We start from the raw sequence: 22,253 nt of genomic DNA, 5'->3' as shown, positions 1-22,253 counted from the left end.
GTCCAAATATTTCAACAACCCCTCTGGTGACATACTAAGTACCATGAATAACGGCGTTTCAATTGGGGCATTGGGTGCGATTCCTTTTGCTGGTTTCATTAATGATCGTTTCGGAAGAAAGACCATAATTATTGTTGGTACTTCTTTAACCATTCTTGGCTCAGCATTACAGGCAGGTGCGATAAATTATGGAATGTTTCTTGCGGCCCGTATTATACTTGGGTTTGGCGTCTGTCTTTCATCGGCCGGCGCTGGTCCTTTATTGACAGAGACAGCTTACCCATCTCAGAGACCGGCAATGACAAGCTTTCTATACGCCAGTTTCCTGGTAGGTTCGTTCCTAGCTGCATTATTTACCTGGGGTCCATATATATCGAGCATGAAATACAGCAATTGGTCTTGGCGTTTGCCTTCATTGCTTCAAGCTTTATTTCCTGCTATTGAATTGATTTTAGCCATAGTAGGTCCCGAGTCTCCAAGATGGTTAATTGCTAATGAACAATACGACAAAGCCTTTGAAGTTTTAACAAAATATCATGCTGGTGGTGACACAGAAAGTCCATTAGTGAAATTTGAAATGGCTGAAATCTCAGCTGCAATCGATAAAGAAAAGCTTGGGAAGCAGTTCACCTGGAATGTTTGGTTCAAAACGAAGGCAATATGCATAGATTATTTCTTTCCTTAGTAGTGCCGTCAATGCAGCAGTTATGTGGCTCATCACTTACAGCTTACTATTTCCCGATTGTTCTTGACAATATTGGAATTACTGAGCCTGTTGAAAAATTGAAGATAAACCTTGGTTTGACCGTTTACGGATTAGCTTGGTCTCTAACATTTGCATCAATGTGTGGAAAACTCAAGCGTAGAAACTTGTTTATAACAAGTTATCTCTGTATGTGTTTGATGTTCATCATTTGGATTGTCTTATCTGCATTTAATGAACAAATGGATTTCAAAAATAAGGCAATAGGTAGAGCCATTATTGCAATCATTTACTTTCATTTTGGTTTCTACCATATGTCGTCTCCAATAGGTACAACATATGTCATGGAAATTGTGCCTTATGCATTAAGAAGTAAAGCGTCTACCCTATACCAAATGTGTACCAATGGGTGGATCTTATTTAACAATTATGTTAATAATTTAGGTATGGATGCTATCCAATGGAGATACTATATTGTCTTCTGCGTGTGGCTAGCTATTCAGGCTACGATAGTGTACTTATTTTTCCCCGAAACATTTGGTTTAGGATTAGAAGAAATGGCCCAGGTTTTTGGTGAGGATATCTCAGACATGCAATACGTTGCAGATAAAACAATCGTGGTTAATCAGTCGGAAGCACATGTACTAAAGAGTAGTGTTTACCACATAGAAGATAAACAGTTATATGACTCAATGGATTAAGTTTAAGTTAGCAAATGCTAGATTATTTATTAGATGAAAAGCATCGTGTTAATTTTAAGATTTTATGGCTATCAAATTTAGTATATATTGATAGGCTTTACTTTTGAACATGTATATATTTGTAAAGTTAGAATATATGACCCTACAGACAATCTTGTCATTTTGATATAATATTAACAGATCTTAACTAAACATTACACAATACTCTTTGAGCCTTTAATTTTAATTCTTCTAACTCTCTCTGATCCGGAATTGTCACAGAATTTAATAAGGTATTCGTCGAAAAGGAATTGTCTTTAGGCTGACCATAAACAAGACACGCAAAATTAGCTGAAGATTTGGCTGGTATAGACCCTCTTAAGTGTGGTAACATTACTTTAGATGATATTAAATTGGAATTTGGATCTGGTTCACATGCCCTTGGCCTTCTTTCATCCAAGAAATTAATCAATAAACTAGTATCATCAGAAGTAGATATTTCAGCAACAGACTTTAAACCAGGGTTTGTGATACTCTGAATATTCTTCTTATACATTACAGATATTGCAAACCCACCTTCTATAGATTCCATGTCATCCTCGGTATTATTACAGATGTTATGCACCCTTATATGGTATTTACCTCTTTGAAGAATCCATGTTCTGACTTCAATATCCTTAACAGGTGACCATTCACTATATAAACCGTCTTCGAAAATCCATGATTTATTTTTACCTCTAAAAAAGAAGTCTTTACCAGTAAAACTAAAACCAATCATGTTATCAAGCGTAGCCAATTCAAATTCTTTTAAATTGTTCTCCACACTGAAACCATATCTCGTACTGTAAGCAAACTTGCAGTATTTCTCAGCCCAATGTCTAGCAAAATCATGGTAAGGTCCACTTGATAATGCCACTGTATTACCGCTAGCGTGAGAAATAAGCATTCCCGGTACTCTAAAGCTGGAGCTATCTAAACGCAAAGGCTCTTCTTTGACAGTCCAGAATGGATGTGATTCTGGTAACATTAGAGGTGACATTGCTTTGAGAGACCAATATGGAGACTGAGGTGAGTTGTACGCTTCACATATGAATTGGTTTGGGTAACTAAAGCCTACCGATAAAATGTTTGTTTTGTAGAACGAAACAGATTGTTTGGACCACCAACGTAAGTTTCTTAAATACACGCCCTTCAAAACACCCCATGGGATTACTGGCTCTTCGTCTGGTTTAGTTATACAAGCAATCATACCCCAAAATGCGTCAACTGCAAACCTATAGATACAAGATCTACCAAATGGTATGCAAGCTCCATCATCGCTGAACCAGTGCATAAACTGTTTTGCAAATTTTTCAGCTCTACTTCTGTATTTGTTGCTTCTTTCTGGATCACTATCATGTTTGACAAAGTAGTATATCATTCCGTAGAAATGTAATGCAAACGGATTATAATAGTCAATTCTATAATTTGCACCATCACCGTACCAACCATCATCAATATACATGGTTTCCAAATCTTGGAAATATTCTTCTGTCAACGACGTATCAAATTTAACACCAACTTTTTCCAAACCTAAATCAATCATAACCCTGAAAAATTTCCAATTACAATGATTAAATTCGTTCTCTCTTGCTTCAAGCAAAAATTTAGAAACATTTTCCTTAGCTTCATCGGTTAAAGGGTTCCAAATATGCTCGGGAACAAAACATAATGCAAAACCAACTGCTGCCAATTCCACCAACTGCTGCTTCATACTCAAATCTTTAATGTTACCCCAATATTCTGGGTGGTTAGAATTTGTTCCATTGGCCAAACCTTTTCTGAAAAGCTCCCAATGTTTGAATTCACCACCACCAAAAACATATGGAACAATTCCCCACAATGGCCTAGCATAACCTTCTAATTCTGCTGCTTCCATCGTGAATATTGCTCCAGAATCAGCTAAACATACAGCACCACCATCTTCGGAAAAGGCAGGAATCAATGGATCCAATTGTTGGTGAAGAGCTTGCACGATATCATCTCTTGTTTTGAGAGGATTATTTGCCCACGCATTAAAGTTTGATAAATTTTTGTTCATTTTAGTACAAATTCTAACAATCACTTTCTGACAGAAGCAAATATCGATATTTATACCAAATAGAGCGTGCCTGATATTATATTCTCCATCAATATTCAATTGGTTTGGCAACAAAAAGAGGAGTTATTGATAATGTTTACGAGAAACATATTTCTGGTGGGGGAATTGATTTTTATAATCACTACCCCACAAACCGTTGAATTTTAGGGTTAATTTTATACGCAGTATAATAATAATTTTATGGGATTAATGCAAATTACGCTAGGATGGTGGACATATTAATAGTCATCCAGAGTTAACTTGTAGCATCAACTATTTCCTATATTTCAACGTTATCAACAATATGTTACTGTTTATTTAATCTTGCATAAACTTGTTTTCTCAACTTCAAATTTCTGAATTTCAGCATTTTTCGCAAAAAGATTTAATATAATATAATATGGAATGATAACTTACTTTGACATTAAACATATAGCGGAATCTAAAAAAATACAAATTGTTCAATGCTAATGGTTAGTGTGACGATTGTACGATAAAAATGTGGCTAATATACCAACATCATAGGTAACTTTCAATGATCCTGCAATCACGAAACATATCCATTGAATATTGTAGACAGTGAAAAAGCCCGTAATCGTTGGTCCAATCACCTGGGCAAGAGTTTTAACAACATTAACCCAACCAAATACAGCTGTTCTATCACTTGATGGAACCAATGTAGCCAAAAAGACGTGCTTAGGAGCTACATCCATAGATTGGGTAGAAGCTCTTAAAATCAATATTGCCATTGTAAATTTCAATGATGTCGGGAACGGTACGAGTGCTAAAAGAATGGATGAAGGTAAATGGGTAACAACCATAGTTACAACTGGACCTAACCGTTTAGTTAACGAAGTACTTAATAGTGAGGTGAAGCTGCTAATAATACCAGTTATAAAAAAGACAGAACCCAAATACGATGCCGATGCATCAAACTTTTCCTTTATATAGTATGATATCCATGACGTTGATATTAATGACGAAGCAAACGAATCGAGTGCAAACAATAATGATAATTTTATCACTATAACTAAAATCGATTTATTTAATGTAGGCAAGAATTTGAACGTAGATTCTTTAGGCTTTGTTTGATCTTGCTCGCGGTCACCCTGCTGATCTTGTGGTTGTGGCGAGGACTCTGGTCCTAATAACTGGGATGTTTCATCCTGGCCAGTACCTGCTTGGTTAGAACTTTGATCTTTCTTAGCCTGCTCGTCTGACGTCCATTCAACACGAATGGAGATGAAATATGATAAAATAATAGTTAGGAACGAAAGAACACTATAGCCAAGGAAGGCTATCTTATAACTTGCGGCCAACGAGTAATCTAAATGCGTATTCATGTAATCAACTAAAGTACCACAGACAATGGACCCTACTGCTGCACAAAATGTACCCAAGAATGTGTACCAGGCATATATATCAGAACGTTGTTCAGGAGGTGCTAATGACGCTAATGAACTTTGTTCAATTGACCGGAATGGTCCAACTTCTCCTCCGTAAGGAGTTAAAATTCCTAGAGCAGCAATGGCAGTAAGAAGAAATGGGTTTTCAAATAGAACAAAGCAAATTCCTGTTAGGGTCATTGCGATAGAACTAAATATCAAGACATTCTTTCTTCCAATGATGTCTGCAGCTATCGCCAAAAGAAAACTTGTAACTAAATCCCCGATGAATGTTACGGTCATGAACATCCCAATAAACTGTTCTTTAAAGCCAATTTGTTTCAAATAAAGTACCAATATTAAAGAAGTAGCACCAAATCCAGTCAATCGAAGCATTCTTAACAAAATTATAATGAACACATCCTTATTAGATTTCGCTAATGTCTTCAAGCCTATCTCCTCAGCAAAAAAGTTCAAGTATGCCGATACGGACCTTCGCTGATCTAAAGACTCTTGCATTATTTAATCCTTAAAGTCACTGACAAAAAACCCGAAAGGCATTTAATACTACGTATTTCCCGACATTTATCAATTTTTCAAACTTTCGATAAAAAAATTGGACTGAATTGAACCTCGCGGAATTGGTTTACGTCGTAATCTAACGTCAATGCTAAAGGCACAGCATAAAAGTAATATTGAAAAAGCAATTGTAATTGATAAGGATTTCGTGGGTGTTCTTAGAAGTCCAGATTTCCTATTTTCATCAACCCCGTACAAAGATCATTTATCACCTCCAACTCAAAAAGTTGTATTGGTCATACCAGGGGAAGATGAAGATTATAATTCAACACGCATCAAGAACTTAGCTTCTGTCTTGTCATCGGAACTAGGTTTATACAGTTTGCGGATAAAAATACCATATGATGAATCTAAAAGAAGTAATTGGCTGAACTTGGAGAAAGGTGTTGATTACATTGATGTAGCTGTGAAATATATTGCAAATGCCAATAAAGAAGTTCAATTAAACTTGTGGTCAATTATAGGATATTTTGATGGTGCAGCTATGATGTTTGCATGGGTAATAAAGCAAAATGATTTATATTATTCCAAATGCTTGGAAGATAGAAAAAAAGCTATAATTGTTCCAAATTTAATCAATTGTTGTTCCAAGTTTTATCTGAATGCATTCAAATCGAATAATAAAACTCTCTTCAGCGAAGAACTTGAGGAATATGAGTACATGTATGCATCTGTGAGACCCGAAGAACTGAAGACAGACATTAAATTAGATTTTTCGAAATTATGTCAGTTGACAAATCAAACTTCTGTATTGAGTATGTATGGTTCACGGGATGACGATATAGGCTTGGGAGATTGTGGTCACTTCACAAATCTTTTAAATAGAGGAAGATACTCTCATCATTTGACTTTTATACCAAATGCTGATCGTTACTTTCATGACGTAAGCCTTACAAAGAACAATCAATTGCAAAAGAGCAGCACTGAAGATTTAGCAACTGATCGAATCGACCTCAATAATACAGCGCATGAAGTAATAATTGATTACTTAAGGCCTGAAAATGAAATTCAGAGGTTTTTCAGTATTAGTCTCCAAGGTCGTGGCTCATCTCGCTGGCGACTGATCCAAGGTATTAGTAACTTTAGAGATATCGGAGGATGGAGAATCAACTCGCCGCGTTCTCATGATATCGAGGAATATTTATATGTTAAGCCGAACACTATCTTTAGATGTGCCACAATGGATAATATATCTCGAGATTCTGGATTAGAGAAGCTTCGAGATTTGGGAATAAATACTATATTTGACTTTCGTACTAAAAGTGAAGCAAAAAGGTGCGTTAAAGATGAAGAACTACTGAGATTTGGATTAAGGAGGATTCATTGCCCCTTTGATATTGAAGAGAAGCGGGATCCAAAAGATATTCTTGGAAGCTTCACCAACCTATTAACTAGCTGGTATACGTATACTTCAGTGTATGAAAATATGTTAGTTAATAGCACTGACGTGTATAAGAAAGTATTTGAATTTATTCGTGATGAAGTTCTGAAAGGTAAAAAGTTTGTATTCCATTGTTCAGCAGGAAAAGATAGAACAGGAATAGTATGCATGTTAATCTTGCTATTTATGGGGGTCAACAAAAACATAATAGCAAGAGAGTATAGTTTAACCGCTGTAGGGTTAAAGCCTGAATTTGAGAACATTAGAAAGAAGTATTTGGCGGGAATTGGAATTTTTCAGAAGCATGAAACATATGCAGAATTTGAATCCAATTTAAAACAAGGGCGTGATAGCTGGAGCGTTGAAAAGGATGGATTCGATAATTTAGTAAGTTCAAGATGTGAAACAATGTTAGCTACACTTAGTATAATTGACAGAAAATTTGGTGGCATTGAAAATTATCTAAAAACTTACGTTGGACTTACTGAAGATGATTTGAAAACAATCTATTTTAGTCTAATTCAAAGCGAGAATACTTATGTTTCGTAGTGGAGTTATATGTTATCGAAAAGTATCTTTAACTTGTTATTATTCTTATTATAAAACCGTAACATTATAACTATAACAATTGTAATAATAATATAATAATAATAATAATATGTAGACGTAATATGAATTTAGCAGTGACCGTACTCTTATTTCCCTAAAGTTAAATAATACAATAAAACTACCAGATTATATAAGTTGGATTGACGATTCTTGATATTTATATTAATGATTATTTACGTATTGCAGGATTTTATTTACTCGGCAGTGAAGCCTCGGCTGGCAAATTCAGCATTTCTATATCCTGACTATTCGAATGATCCACTTCACCTAATTCTTGTTGATCTAACATATTGTCGAAAAAAGTAGTTCGTAATTCTTTCCATCTAGTCAGATATGTGGATAAAGTAACCAATAATACAGCACTTAGCACCTGTAAACACCACCACAAAGTTGATGTTGGAAACTTACCAGTATATAACCACACAACAATTAAATTTATTATATGAATGGTAATGGCAAAATCCCATGCCAACTTTGACCTCCCAACCACAATCGTGACAAACAACACGCATAATAATGAATCAAATAACCATAATGCAAAAAGAATCAATCCCATTGCATTGTCCAGTGCTATTAGCTCCCACAGGAATATCCAATCTATTTTGAAGTCATATCCGTTTAATGAAGAAATTAAATAAAATATCACTAAGGCCGTTATATAATAAAAACTTTGTAATATTACAATTTGAAATAATAACTTAGAAGGATTAGTTATATCAGCCGAATAAATGCCATTGAATACTTCCACGTATCTATTTTGAGATGTCATATTGGTGCTGCTGTAAGTAATAGTTAAGTGATATTCGGTAGATAAAATACCAAGTATCATCGCGCCAATTATTGTTACGACATTAAGCGACAATTTTATATCTATATTGAACTATATACATATATAAATGTTATTATTTCTTATTTTTACCATTTGATTTTGGCTTTTTCTGTACACTCATCCTATCTTGTTTAGTCTTCTTATAAGATCTCGAAGAATTTTCTTTCTTGACTTCAATTGCCTTCCTCTTATGGGAATTAACTTTCTTACCGTGCTTCGTTAATTGTTGCATAACCTCGGTTTGATGCTTCTTATCCTTTTCGGATTCGAACCATGTACGCCTTGGACGTGATTGAATTTCCTTTTCATGTTTGATCATATTAGTGGCCTTAGATAATTCCATTTCTGCATGTAACATTTCCTTTGCTTGCTTTTCTTCGTCTAACACTTCTTCAATTACAGTCGCTTTGGATTCAACTATTTTATTCAACTCTTCGACCTCTTTCCAGTCAACATTACGAGAAACGGCTTTGCCTTGTTTTGAGTTCCTTGCTTGTTCTTCACTTATAGATTTAATCGCATCCTTAACAATTGCTCTGTCTTGCGTAGATTCACCCACAAATGTAATAGATTTACCTTCTCTTCCAGCTCTTGCTGTTCTACCAACTCTATGCAAATAAATTTCGTGAGTTTTTGGCATATCATAATTAATAACAATTTCAATTTTTGGAATATCTAAACCTCTTGCAGCCAAATCAGTACAAATCAAAACTGGAACAGTTAAATTTTTGAAGTCATTAACACTGGCAAGACGCTGCTCTTGGGTCAAAGAACCATGCAATTCGGACACTCTCATACCCAAAAGACCTAGAATAATTCTTAATTTATGCGCAGATTCTTTTCTCGCAACGAAAACAACGATACGATTTTGTTGACTTGGATCAACACTTTTTATCAATTGGAATAATAATGCTGGTTTTAAGTGATCTCTCTTACGAATACGAACAAACTCTTGAACTAACTTAATGGCTGCAGATTTAGGTGGATCGATCATCACACGCACTGGTTTCTGCAAAGATAATTGAATTAAATCTTGAATTTTTGTATTCATTGTAGCAGAATACAATAATGTCTGTCTTTTATGTCTTGGAATTAAGGATAAAATTTCTGTTAATTCAGCTTGAAATCCTTCATCTAACATACGATCGGCTTCATCAATTACCAAAACTTCAAGGGAATCAATCGAAAATGATGGGGAATTTCTAATATGATCAATTAATCTACCTGGTGTAGCGATGACTATATCAGGTCTGGTTTTCAATTGTTGTTCTTGTTGCCTTAAATTAAGACCACCTACTGCTAATCCGAAGTTCAAATTATTAACAAATTGCCCTATTTTCTTACCAACATCACAAACTTGAATTGCCAACTCTCTTGTTGGAGCCAATACAATAACTCTGGTTGAAGAAATTTTAGCAGGCTTATATAACAATCTTTCAATTATTGGAATCATATATGCAGCAGTCTTACCAGAACCTGTAACGGCACCAGCAACTATATCCTTACCAAGTAAAGCTATTGGAATACAAGCGGATTGAATTGGTGATGGTTTAGTATATCCCAACTGTGACAAACCCTTTAAAACAGGACGTGATAATTGTAAACTTTGGAAGGTAGTATGGAGTTGTTTTTTAGCAGTAGTTGCTTCTTCTTCATCAGCATAAAATTCAGCCATATCTTCGGCAGTATCTTCAACAGGCTTTTCATCTTCTTGATCGGAACCCGGGTATTCCTCGTCCATATCGGCTTCAACTCCTTCGTCGTCATCTTCAGGTTCTTGTTCGTCTTGATCATCGTCAGCATTTGCAGATGCTTCCGTAGCGCTCATTCCGAATCCATCTAGAGCTAATTCATCATCATCATCATCACCTTCTTGTTCGTTCTCTTCGTCTTCGTCGTCTTCTTCGACTTCTTCGACTTCTTCGGACTCCACTTCGTCGTTCTTCTCATCAACCTTAACGTCAGACCCAGCTAAGTTCGCCAAACCACCTTTCCTTCTCAAGATACCATCTAAATCAACATCTTTGCTTATAGGCTTCTTTGTTACATCGCCGTTGGATTCTACTTTAAAATCCCATCCGTCGAATGCTGTACTAGTTTCAAATCCATCTAACGAAAATGTAAAATTAGGGTTTATTTCTTCTTGTTCTTCAGTTTTTTCTTGATCATTGTTGATATCTTTATTCTTCTTGTTTTTTTTAGACTTTGGCTTTGGCTTTGGTTTTGGCTTTTCCTCTTCCTTCAACTCTTGATCCACTTCGGATTCTTCTTCTAAATCAGGTATTTCATTCTCGCCCTCTGAATCACTATCAATAGTCAAGATAAAATCCTTCTGTGAAGGCTTCTGTAAAGTAGATAACTTATTACTCTTATTGCTCTTCTTTGCCATGATAATAATGAATGATTAACTTGTCTTTTAACCTTATTGAATTCTTCTTCAATGAGATGAGCATAAAAAATTAAATCTCATTGAACCAAAATGGACAGAGCTACGTAACCATTCAATTTGCAGCTAATCTTCAGCATAGCAGATGTATACTGAAATAAATAAGACATATATGGTGTATTACATTATATTATATAAAATCTATAAGTATAATTGAATGACATTACAACCACCTGTAAGAGGGGGGTTTCTTGAGACTACCTGTAAAAATATGTATCTTTTGTGACCTCTGATAATTCATTTAAATCATAGGTGTCTTCAGCATCACTATTATCTAAATGATCGGTAATGTAGTTTTCCACTTCATTATCTTCAAGGTTAAGTAGCTGTGTAGTCCTTCTAATATCAATCAAAGAATTCAATTGTTTTTCGGTTTCTGCTGAAAGATCACCTTTGTTAACCATTCCCTTTAACATTTTCAAGCCATCTAACCAAACGTACTTATTAACTTCCGTATCGGTTACAAAACTAAGCAATTTAGTATCATCTGTGTCAACCAAGGTAAGTTTCTCGTAGGAGATAGTTCCTCTGACTGACACTGCGTTGTTATTATTCTTTTCTTGGTTATTCAGTTTTTCATTAAGCTTTGTGCTTCGGAAATTGGCAATTTCAGATAGCTTGATAGAACGCGATTCCATTTGTTCGAATGACGGGTTAACAGTTGGCTTTTCTGAGAATTTCTTGTAATAAATCTCCTTTCTATTTGGTGAAAGCAATATGAAGTAATACTTATGAGACAGCTTCGGGTTCTCACGGTTCAATAGAAACTCACCATATTTCTCAGTATAGACCCACGAGCCCTTTAGTAATTGAATAACTCTTTGTTCACAAAGAAAATCCATCGCCTCTTTGGATAGATGTTCGTTGAATTGGGCGAATTTGTTATTCCATTTCTGCTGGTGCAGGCGCTTGAGTTTTTGAACTTGTATTCCTCTCAAATTATCAATCAGACCCGATGAAGAAACTAAACATTCTTCAACCGATTCGCTTTTTTTGTATTCTAATTTTTCAATATTTGGCTTTAGTAATTCTACAATCTTGTCAACATCATCGGCCGCATCTAATTGACACCCCGCATCTTGCCAAAATATCAAGCAACTGGTCATCGAATAGTAAATCATTCTCTCCCATTTGAGAATTAGTGAATGAATATTTGGGTATTGCTCAATGTCCTCGAAGATATTAATCCACATTTCCACAACCTTATTTATAAAAATGCTTAATGGAAATGTCTTTTTATCGTTCAACATTAGTTCTTGATGGAACTTCTTTTTAAATGTGTGAATAGGGTTTCTTAAAACTATGCCAAGTTCCATTGCTGATAAAATAGAGAAATTATTTGTAACATATTCTGCAGGAGTTTCAGTAAAGCCCATTTCAACATATTCTTGAGGTGTTGCTGCAGTTCCACCTTCGTTTAAAGACACGTCCAACGAACTCAAAAGATCGTCTAACATTATTTGGTGAGACTGGATAGATAGGTTAAATCTCGTTACTTGCAAAAATTGGTTCAACTTATAGTATGTGACTTTTAACCGAACTACCAGGTCTGCCATTAATTCATCCTCTGGAGGGATTTTTCTGTCCACTATTTGAAAAAAATCTACTCGCTTAAGTCTCTCGGCAATCGGGATTATCCCATCGTAATCGAAGTTTAATGCGGTATCAATTAAATCCGCAACAAAATTCACGGTATAGGAGTTAATCTTGCTATCGTGCAACTGAAGCTTATCCGTGATGATGTCTATATTATCAATGCACTCCGTCAAGGAATCATAGAGCGGTAAATAATCGTCAATCACTTCGTTAACAAACCTGAATAATGTCCCGGAAGCCATGATCATACAAGTCCTCAAAATAGCCTTATATGTCTCGATCGACATATTAAAAGAAATCACTGCCAATAGCGTTTCCATGAGCTCGTGGTCTAGTATTTTTCCTAGCTCTTCTGAAATAGTATTACTACTCTCGATCACATCTAATAATTTAGCCAATATTACGATCGAGTTCACCTTTTCCTGTTTATCCTTTCCCAAAATATTGTTTTTCAATATGCTCGCAAAAACAATGCTTGTTTCAGTATCTAACTGACTCGGGTCTAGGTTTCCTACTTGTTAATATGCATTTTGAATCACTTGGACCGCCCAGTCTCTCTAATTTTTATACTCACTCTTGCTTAACAAATCACTAAGTTTGTGATTTATAGACCTCGAAGACCAGCTCATTATATATGTATATAAATAAGTTTACGCTGTTTGCATAAGAATAATATATAAATGAAACCATTGAATACGATTAAAATGTTACGATTATGAACATAAATCAATGAAATTTTCGTATTGTATACATTGGGTATAAAAATATCATTGTACTGTATATAATTTATTTGAATTTTCGTTCAAACTCCCGTCTATCCTTTTTGGCGTATTAGGAGAATTAGATTATACTATTCTTGTTTTGTAGATCGTTATTTATTCGTTGGTAAATGAGTTTTTTGAGAAGAGATAAATCAAAAAACAACATATTCAATAGTTTTGCTGCTGGTCAGTATAACATGTCTACGAATAATCCAAATAATCGAGAGACAAACGAAATGAATAGTAATAAGTTTCAAGAGCCACCTTCTCCCATGACTGATAATTTTGAAGGATCAGCAATGAATACGACGACAAATCAAACGGGCGCTAATAGCTCGGCTATTGGGTCTGAAAATGGGGCCAATACTAGACCTAAGCTCGATAAGAAACTGTCATCAAACGGGGTATATCCTACCTCGTCGTCATCATCCATGAGCTCGAATGATAGGAACGAAGGACAGATTTTTTTCAATAGTAAATTCAGCGAACATGACGATAGAATAGTGCTGCAGGGACATCATAGCCAAGTGCAAGGAAACCAAGCGCAAGGAAGCCAAGAGCAAGGGAATCAGGTGCAACAGCAACAAAAAATGCCGGTACGAAATAGTTCTGTGGGATTTAATAATGAAGCGATGTATAGCCCAAGATCGTCTATAGTATCTCTTTCTACACCACCAACACAAAGCAATAACAACTCAGAGTTGGCTGTTAGTTCGGAACAGAGCCATATTAAAGACAACTATAAGGGGTTTCACGCAAATAAGCGTCCCAAAGGACTAGCAAATATTCCGCCTTTAGCGCATCCAATAAAGCCCCGGTTCAGGAAGAAGGGCAGCTCATTGTTAGGGAAATTGATTTATTCATCCAGAAAAGATTCTGAAGGTTCTCAGCAATCGGGTGAGCTGGCACCGCAACATTCTATTGAAGTAGAGCCCGAAATGCCTGAAGAAAGGGATCAGCAGCGTCGGAACTCGTCTGGCAATAATGGAGGCCAGACGCAGGTCAACAAAAAGAGTGTTAGCTCTGCTGGCTCGAACTCTTCTAAACATAAGTTCAGAATTCCTTCGATATCTTTGGATCATCATCACCATCACCATTCTCACAACGATGAACCTGAGGAAACCAACCAACAGCCTAGGGCTCATTCGACGTCAAGCGCAGAAATAAGATATAATAACAAGGGAGGTGATAAAAAGATGCCAACCTCTTTCGATCTAGATATGGATATAAACGAAATGCAAGGCATCGTGAAAAGTCCAAACCAGTCTTCGACTCACGAGAATAAGAATCCTTTAAGTGATATCGATGCTGCACGTTCTTTTACGTTCAATCTTACTGATACCAATAGTAAAGTGCCGCTACAACAAACTTCTGATAATGTAAACCTTCTAATGCAAAGATCATCATCAAGTGTCGCTTCATCAGTTCCCTCAGGTAATGTGAATACGAGACAGAATGTGAACCGATCCGGAGGGGGTTGGAGAGCTCCTGATAGTTGGGATGTTAAGTTGAATGGTCCCTTAGGTTCGGCAAAGGGCGATAATAGATCACTATCTGACTCAGATAATGAAGATAAAATGGATGATAGAATCAGTAGTGCGGATACATCCTCGACTTTAAGTAATTCCATGAATCAGTTAAACGATAAGCCGACTAATAAACTACAGAATGCACAGCAAGTCTCTCCAAGAAAACAGAATAAAAAATCAGATGTACGCGCGGAGACACCTAAAAACTCAAGATCGAACTTGCCTGTTTTGTATGGCTCAAGTAACATTTCGCACGTAGTTCCTACTCAATCGGATTCTAAAAGTCTTACAAAGGGACCAAATCACATAGTCAGAGTTTTCAAGGAAGATAACACATTTACTACAATTTTGTGTCCGCTAGAAACAACAACTGCAGAGTTGTTAAATATAGTGCAAATGAAATTCTTTCTTGAATCAACTACAAACTACCAGATATCTGTGTACATAGGTAATTGTGTGAAGGTATTAGAGCCATTTGAAAGACCATTGAAGATTCAGATGGGCTTATTAATGTTAAGTGGATATTCTGACAACGATAATTTAAGGATTATTGGAAGAGAAGACTTGTCCTATATTTGTAAATTTGTGGTGGAAAACATTTATTTGAGGAATTTGACTCACGAAGAGGAAATCATGCTTTCTAAAGATTATGTTGATGTAAATATTTCTAACTCAGATTTGAAAAACATCCCTATCATTTTCCATCAGCATACTTATGAAATTGAAAAATTGAATGTATCAGACAATCCATCTATTTATATTCCATTAGATTTTATTCAGTCTTGTACTAACTTGACTAGTATAATATTTTCTAGGAATGGGTGTTCAAAGTTTCCTATAAATTTCTTAGAGGCTAAGCAACTAACGCATCTTAACATGGAAAAGAACTTTTTAGACGACTTACCGTCAAAAATAGGCCATTTGCGAAATTTAACACATTTGAAGTTAAATTCGAATCAATTATCCACGTTACCTAAATCTTTTGGAAAATTGCAGAATTTAGTATCTTTGAACTTGTCATCAAATTATCTTGAAGCTTATCCCGAAGCAATTAGTGAATTATATAATTTGGCAGATTTAGACTTGTCTTATAATGATTTATCTTATTTGCCAGAGTCAATTGGAAAATTAACTCAGTTGATTAAGTTAAATGTGTCTACAAATAAATTGAGTAAGACATTGCCATTGTATATCACAAAGTTAATCTCGTTGAAACGGTTTGATTTAAGGTATAACAAGCTTACAAATGTTGATGTGCTAGGTTCTTTACCTAACTTAGAAGTTGTCTATGCTTCAAAGAACAACATTTCCACATTTAATGATGAAATGGAAAGCTTGAGATTGCTTCATTTTGATAGAAACCCCATTACAGATCTAACGTTTGATACTTTATTACCGAACTTAGCAGTATTAGATTTATCGAAGGCTAAAATTACTGCTATTCCTCCCGAATTTATGCATAAAATTTCGAGCATTGAAAAGTTGGTCTTGGATAAGAACCATTTAATTAATTTACCTAATGAGATTGGGAATTTAACCAAACTCGCGTATTTATCGGCTTACGGTAATAACTTACAAGTGTTACCACCGTCAATTGATAAATTAGTATCCTTACAATATTTGGATTTGCACTCAAATAACTTGCAGTTGTTGCCTAATGGCATTTGGGATCTTAAATCTTTAACTTATTTAAATGTGTCGTCTAATATGCTTAGCACTTTACCGCAGCCACCATTGTCTGTGGCTAAAAGGATTTCTTCCACGGCTAATTTTAGGCAAAGCCCTATAAGCGGCCTTAGCCTGGAATCGGACTCGAGACGGCCTTCATTTCAGTCGGTAATTGAAAGCGACAGTACAAATACCCCGATAGAACCTACTGATGCCATTGCAGAAGTTAGTAGTGAAGGGGGTCCTTATGAAGAAAGCAGTACATCATCAGTAAATTTTAATAATTCTTCAGGTTCTTTGGCAGACAGCTTATTAGTTTTAGTTTTAGCTGATAACAGATTAGATGATGATTGTTTCGATTCAATTTCATTTTTAGTTGAATTAAAGACCTTAAATTTGTCGTATAATGATCTATTAGAAATTCCAGAAGGTGCAGCTAGAAGAATGACCAAGTTGGTTGAATTATATTTATCCGGAAATGAATTAACTAGTTTACCTACTGATGACTTAGACAATATTAAATCTTTGAAGTTATTATATTTGAATAATAACAAATTTGTTTCTCTTCCTGCAGAATTGAGCAAATTAGTTAATTTGCAGCATTTAGATGTTGGCTCGAATCAATTAAAATATAATATTTCAAATTGGCCATATGATTGGAATTGGCATTGGAATAAAAATTTAAAATACTTGAATTTTTCTGGTAACAAAAGATTTGAAATTAAACAGAGTCACATGAAGAACCCCGATACAGGCGAAGATTTTGATAGTTTACTAGTTTTGAAAAATTTGAAGGTACTTGGTCTAATAGATGTCACTTTGACAACAACATCAGTTCCGGATCATACGATAGACATGCGCATAAGAACTACCGCATCGGAATTAGATAATATTGGTTATGGGGTTTCTGATACAATGGGTATGCGAGACCATGTTTCCAGCAGAGATATTTTCATACAGAAATTTAGAGGTAATGAAAATGAGGTCTTAATATGCTCAATTGATGGAAAGTCAGGATCACCAAATCACACCCATCGGATATCAGCATTGGTAAAGTCTCTTTTCGTTCCGAACTTCACTAATGAATTAAACAAATTAAAAAATGAGGAGGGGATTCAAGATGCCATTCGAAGAACTTTCCTTTCTTTGAACAAAGAAATTAACGGTATATTATCTGCTAAAAAATACAATTGCTTTAATCCTAGTTCTCAGATTAGTCCAGAATTTGCAGATTTAAACCTCCGTGATGATGCAGCAGCAGGTTGTGCCATGTCTATTGTTTATATCAAAGAAAAAAAGCTTTATACTGCTAATATTGGTGATGTTGAGACATTATTATCCATGAGTAATGGCGATCACATTTTATTAACTAACAAGCATGATCCTACTAATAGAACAGAATTCGAAAGAATTAGAGCCTCGGGTGGTTATGTTTCCGGCGATGGTGCATTAGATGGTGATTTAGCAGTTTCTCGTGGTGTTGGGTTCTTCAATTATTTACCTCATACACATTCAGGACCGGATATAAGTGAAATTGAATTAACTTCTGCGGATGACATGATTATTATGGCTACCAAGGTCTTGTGGAATTATATTACGTTTGAGATAGCAGTTGATATTCTAAGACAAGAGAAGAATGATCCTATGATTGCTGCTCAAAAATTAAGAGATTATGCTATCTGTTATGGTGCGACTGATAAGATAGCCGTAATTGTTATTACTTTAGGCGAGAAAAAATCCAACAAAATGAAGTTTGGAACTAAAGCCTTTTATAATAATTTGGGACAGGAAAATGATGTCTTTGCAAAGAAAAGAAGGGATAGATCCCAACTTTTAGTGGGCGACTCTACGCTAAGAAGATTGGAAGAAGAAATAGAACCACCAGAAGGTATATTAGCGTTGGCATTCACTGATATCAAAAATTCTACTTTATTGTGGGATTCATATCCTGTTGCAATGAGATCTGCTATTAAAATTCACAATGCTATTATGCGTCGTCAACTAAGGATCGTTGGGGGTTATGAAGTTAAAACAGAAGGGGATGCGTTTATGGTTTCGTTTCCATCGCCTACAGCAGCACTATTATGGTGTTTTAATGTTCAACAGCAGTTATTAAAGCAAGATTGGCCTGCAGAAATATTGGAAACCGATCATTGTTGCGAAGTTACTGATAGTAAGGGTGAAGTAATTTTCAGAGGATTATCTGTACGTATGGGTATTCATTGGGGTTCACCAGTATGTGAACTTGATTATGTTACTCGAAGAATGGACTACTTCGGCCCTATGGTTAATCGTGCGTCTCGTATCATGGCTATCGCTGATGGTGGTCAAATTGCAGTTAGTTCAGACTTTTTGGCTGAAATCAGGGCATTGTATAAAATTCACGAGGACGTTACCAGTGGTGCGACAACGCTATATGATGCTTATCAAGGGAACGTTCGTGGCGGTGAAATAATCGAAAGAGAAATACGTTCCATTGAAGAAATCAAATGGTCATTTTTTGAATTAGGTGAAAAGAAGTTAAAGGGTTTAGAAACTCCCGAATTGATTACATTAGTCTACCCAAAAAAATTAGAGGTAAGATTTGAGATATTCCAGAAGAGATTATTCCACATTGAAGATTCACAATCGAGCACTAGAATTGTTGGAACCTTGCCGGTTTATAGCATTTATGGTTTAAGAACGGTATCTTTGAGATTAGAGAATATTTGTTCGTGCATCAATGGCGGTGTTCACGTTAATGAAGGATTCCAAATGAATTCGTCTGATCTTATTTCTGAAAAGATTAATTCCTCATTTAAAGAAAGTGATCTAATGGGGCTTTTGAACCATATAGTTACTAGAATCGAAAATTGCGCAGCAACATTGCATTTAAGACAGCAAATGAGCCTCTTGGGTGACAAAGGAGGTTATATTGACTTTACTCAAATTCAACCCATATCTAATGTCATGGATGATCTTAAGAATTTGATAGAACAATTCGAACAATACAAGATGCTCCAGGAAGGTCTTTAGATATTATTTAGTTGAAAGACATTTTGGTATATACTTAACTGTAAACAATTAACCTGTATATAATATAATAGTATACTCGAGAATAAAATGATAGACGGATTAGACAGAAGACTAATACATATAGTGTAAGAACAGAAGTAAATAAAGGCGACACGATGGCAACAAACGAAGGTTTCGAAAGAGGACATAGAAAGAATAAACTGTCTACATCTTCTTTGCCCCCCTTCTTGTCCTCATACAATTCGTCGACTTCCATCTCTTCGTATATCTCGCCTACAAGCGATTCAGATTACAAAGGTAATAGTCCTTTAATTACGCCGTGTATAAGAGAACCATATTATGGACAATCTCTCGGAATGAGATCGAATTCTCAGATGACAATAAATTCGGACACTTGTAACGGACCGCCAGATCTAATTCATTGGGGTAAGTATTTTGGATCTAGATCGTCGCAATTTTTGAATAATGATTTCATATCTAAGAAGTGGAAAGCAAACGATGAATCATACTCAAAGGATGAAGATGGATATGTGGGGTTTTATTATTATGCTAATGGTATTAATTTCGACAGAAGCGAAATTACTATTGAAGATTATATCTGTGATATAATTGGGTTAGAGAAAAAGGATGAAGAATATACTTGGAAGAAAGATGCTAACAATGATTTTTCCACTAATAGTAAGAAGGAAATCGTTGTAACATACTGTACCTACAATATATTCAGTAAAGCTGACTTACGTTCAAAGTTTAAAATCCGTACGTTTGGGTCATCTAAGGCTGCATCAATTAAGATCGAAAAATCTTACCAAATTATTCCGAACAGTTTAGATTCAAGAAATAGAAAAGTATATTCATTCAGTATGCAAACGATAAAAAATTTATCTTCTACTTTTTGGGAGGAGTTGACCGTTTCTCAGATAATACGATTATTCAATCACCTTGATAATCCTGATAAGCAAATCACTGGTTTGGTTAGCTACGCGAACTTAACTAGTTCAAAACAAGTCATAATTAAATCTGCAAAACTATTAGTTAAATTTTTGAACAAAGGTAACATGACTGAAACAGATCCTGCTATTGGAAGTATTACAGGGACAGGTAATAGTGGGGAGTCTAATAAGAAGACCAATCAATATAAAAATTCTATCGTTGATTCCTTACTAAGGATTTGCAATTTAGATACCAGCGGTGAAGTGAGTGATATTACAATAGATGAAATAAGACGTAGATACTATATTAGCATGGGGGAAGTTGGAGAATGGGATATTGTTATTTTGAAAATACTTAAAGTTCGAAGTGGCTCGAACAAGGAAACAGATTACATTAGGTTGATACATAAACATCTTAATTCTATCAGCATTCACAATACTCAACTGGCATTGGTCCTAATAGAACAAGTTAAATTTCTAATATCGAAAAAGGATTATGAAACTGCTTTGAAAATAGCGAAAATTTGTATCGAAATACTTCCACTTGATTTTGAGACTTGGTATAATTTGGCATTATGCTATATTCTTGTAAAAGATTATGCAAATGCTCTACTAGTGATGAATTCTATTCCCATAATTTTATCTCAGAAATTAAAAAATATGGATACTGACAGCGTTGCAGGCGTTAAGGATATATATATAGAAACATTTATTAACAGACTTAACTATAATGAAGAGGTAATATCCGAGAAAACGTTTGAATCATACTTCCCAAGGCCTAGATCGCATGCTTCTAATTATCCGAGATATGTCTCTCTATTGAAGAAATCTGTACCAGATGATGCATTGGTAGATGAAGGTTCGATTCAAATGATTTGGAACGATTTGTTTTTATTCAATTCACACCTTCGTCGTCCTATAAATGGAAATCAGTTTTACCAATCGCCCCTTATGAATAGTTCAGCTCGTGAATTGTCGTCTGTTGATCCAAACCTTATCAGACTATGTGGTCCATCCTCTGCGAAAATAATTCTCTCGGCACAATCAGCTGGTACATCATCATCATCAATCTTGGACTTTGATAGGAAATCTACTTGGGGTAGATGCTATGATCTATTGTCATTTCTAATCGCTCTAGTTGGTTGGGACGATCTTATCAGGATAAAAGAAAGAGTTTTTAAAAGCCTGAATGTGATATCTGACAACTCTAGACCAGAATACGTCGTTAACAATAACGTCAAAGAGAACACTCAAGTTGTATGTGAGGGTTGGTTAGATCAATTATTCTTGATCATTTATGAGGATTTAAAAAGTTTAATGCTTATCACTGCTCATGACAAGGAGCAACATCATAGTGCTATTGAATGGGAAATGTTAGGTTTATTAGGCTGGTCAGTAAAATACAATTTGAATGAGTCTATAAGTTCATTAATGACAAGTGTTATGGGAACAGCTGCTCTGGGAGGATTTGATTATTTTGGCACTGTGCAGCTACTCGAGATATATGACGAGTTTATATTAAGTGAAGTTCTGGATTCTAACATTAGTGCATTGCATGATGATTACGAGCTAAAGTTGCATGCACATAAGTTGATTTTGAATCTATCAGAAGAAGTACACGATGAATTTATTAGATCATTAGAAGAAGACTATTTGACATTAGATTTCATATTGCTCAATCTAATGAAGTTAATAAGTTGGAATGTAAGATGGTATCAGTATGTTTCGAATTATCTAGTAACAAAAATTTTGACAAAGTTATGTACGAAATACGACCTGGTCTTCATTCGGAGTAAAATAAGGGTAGTTTTTGAACAAAACAAATTAAATACAGCATTAAAAACGAAGAATAAGAACAAGTTTTCTTTAAGTTCAATTTTGGGATATTCTTCTACAGCGCAACCTAAAGTGCATGAATTTTTAGAAAGCGATACGATTGTTGATTATACCGAAAAATTAATTGGACGGATTGACGAAATCAATCTGCTGGCGGCAACAAGATAAACATATTCGTTATAGATATA

The 22,253-nt window shown here is 35.3% G+C and overlaps 8 protein-coding genes across 8 annotated transcripts; 3 read left to right on the top strand and 5 right to left on the bottom strand. All coding sequences in view use genetic code 12, as the record gives it.

Moving 5' to 3' along the window:
• Positions 1-1,591: 1,591 nt before the first annotated feature.
• Positions 1,592-3,463, bottom strand: DEHA2C17622g (DEHA2C17622p; the record flags this gene model as incomplete). Its single annotated transcript, XM_458458.1, has 1 exon — positions 1,592-3,463. One exon carries the CDS (start codon positions 3,461-3,463, stop codon positions 1,592-1,594), a length of 1,872 nt encoding a protein of 623 aa, XP_458458.1.
• A 506-nt stretch (positions 3,464-3,969) lies between these two features.
• DEHA2C17600g (DEHA2C17600p) lies at positions 3,970-5,406 on the bottom strand (the record flags this gene model as incomplete). Its single annotated transcript, XM_458457.1, has 1 exon — positions 3,970-5,406. The coding sequence occupies one exon, from the start codon at positions 5,404-5,406 to the stop codon at positions 3,970-3,972; it is 1,437 nt and encodes a 478-aa protein (XP_458457.1).
• A 148-nt stretch (positions 5,407-5,554) lies between these two features.
• DEHA2C17578g (DEHA2C17578p) lies at positions 5,555-7,396 on the top strand (the record flags this gene model as incomplete). The annotated part of the gene is made up of 1 exon (XM_458456.1): positions 5,555-7,396. One exon carries the CDS (start codon positions 5,555-5,557, stop codon positions 7,394-7,396), a length of 1,842 nt encoding a protein of 613 aa, XP_458456.2.
• Positions 7,397-7,646: 250 nt separating this feature from the next.
• Positions 7,647-8,285, bottom strand: DEHA2C17556g (DEHA2C17556p; the record flags this gene model as incomplete). Its single annotated transcript, XM_458455.1, has 1 exon — positions 7,647-8,285. One exon carries the CDS (start codon positions 8,283-8,285, stop codon positions 7,647-7,649), a length of 639 nt encoding a protein of 212 aa, XP_458455.2.
• A 73-nt stretch (positions 8,286-8,358) lies between these two features.
• DEHA2C17534g (DEHA2C17534p) lies at positions 8,359-10,674 on the bottom strand (the record flags this gene model as incomplete). The annotated part of the gene is made up of 1 exon (XM_458454.1): positions 8,359-10,674. One exon carries the CDS (start codon positions 10,672-10,674, stop codon positions 8,359-8,361), a length of 2,316 nt encoding a protein of 771 aa, XP_458454.1.
• A 254-nt stretch (positions 10,675-10,928) lies between these two features.
• On the bottom strand, positions 10,929-12,956 carry DEHA2C17512g (DEHA2C17512p; the record flags this gene model as incomplete). The annotated part of the gene is made up of 2 exons (XM_458453.2): positions 10,929-12,829; positions 12,902-12,956. The coding sequence occupies 2 exons, from the start codon at positions 12,954-12,956 to the stop codon at positions 10,929-10,931; spliced, it is 1,956 nt and encodes a 651-aa protein (XP_458453.2).
• Positions 12,957-13,216: 260 nt separating this feature from the next.
• Positions 13,217-19,300, top strand: DEHA2C17490g (DEHA2C17490p; the record flags this gene model as incomplete). Its single annotated transcript, XM_458452.1, has 1 exon — positions 13,217-19,300. One exon carries the CDS (start codon positions 13,217-13,219, stop codon positions 19,298-19,300), a length of 6,084 nt encoding a protein of 2,027 aa, XP_458452.2.
• Positions 19,301-19,455: 155 nt separating this feature from the next.
• On the top strand, positions 19,456-22,233 carry DEHA2C17468g (DEHA2C17468p; the record flags this gene model as incomplete). The annotated part of the gene is made up of 1 exon (XM_458451.1): positions 19,456-22,233. The coding sequence occupies one exon, from the start codon at positions 19,456-19,458 to the stop codon at positions 22,231-22,233; it is 2,778 nt and encodes a 925-aa protein (XP_458451.2).
• Positions 22,234-22,253: the final 20 nt, after the last annotated feature.

This window comes from Debaryomyces hansenii, assembly GCF_000006445.2.
Source record: "Debaryomyces hansenii CBS767 chromosome C complete sequence".
Lineage (NCBI taxonomy): Eukaryota > Fungi > Ascomycota > Pichiomycetes > Serinales > Debaryomycetaceae > Debaryomyces > Debaryomyces hansenii.
This window is presented reverse-complemented; position numbering and strand designations above follow the sequence as displayed.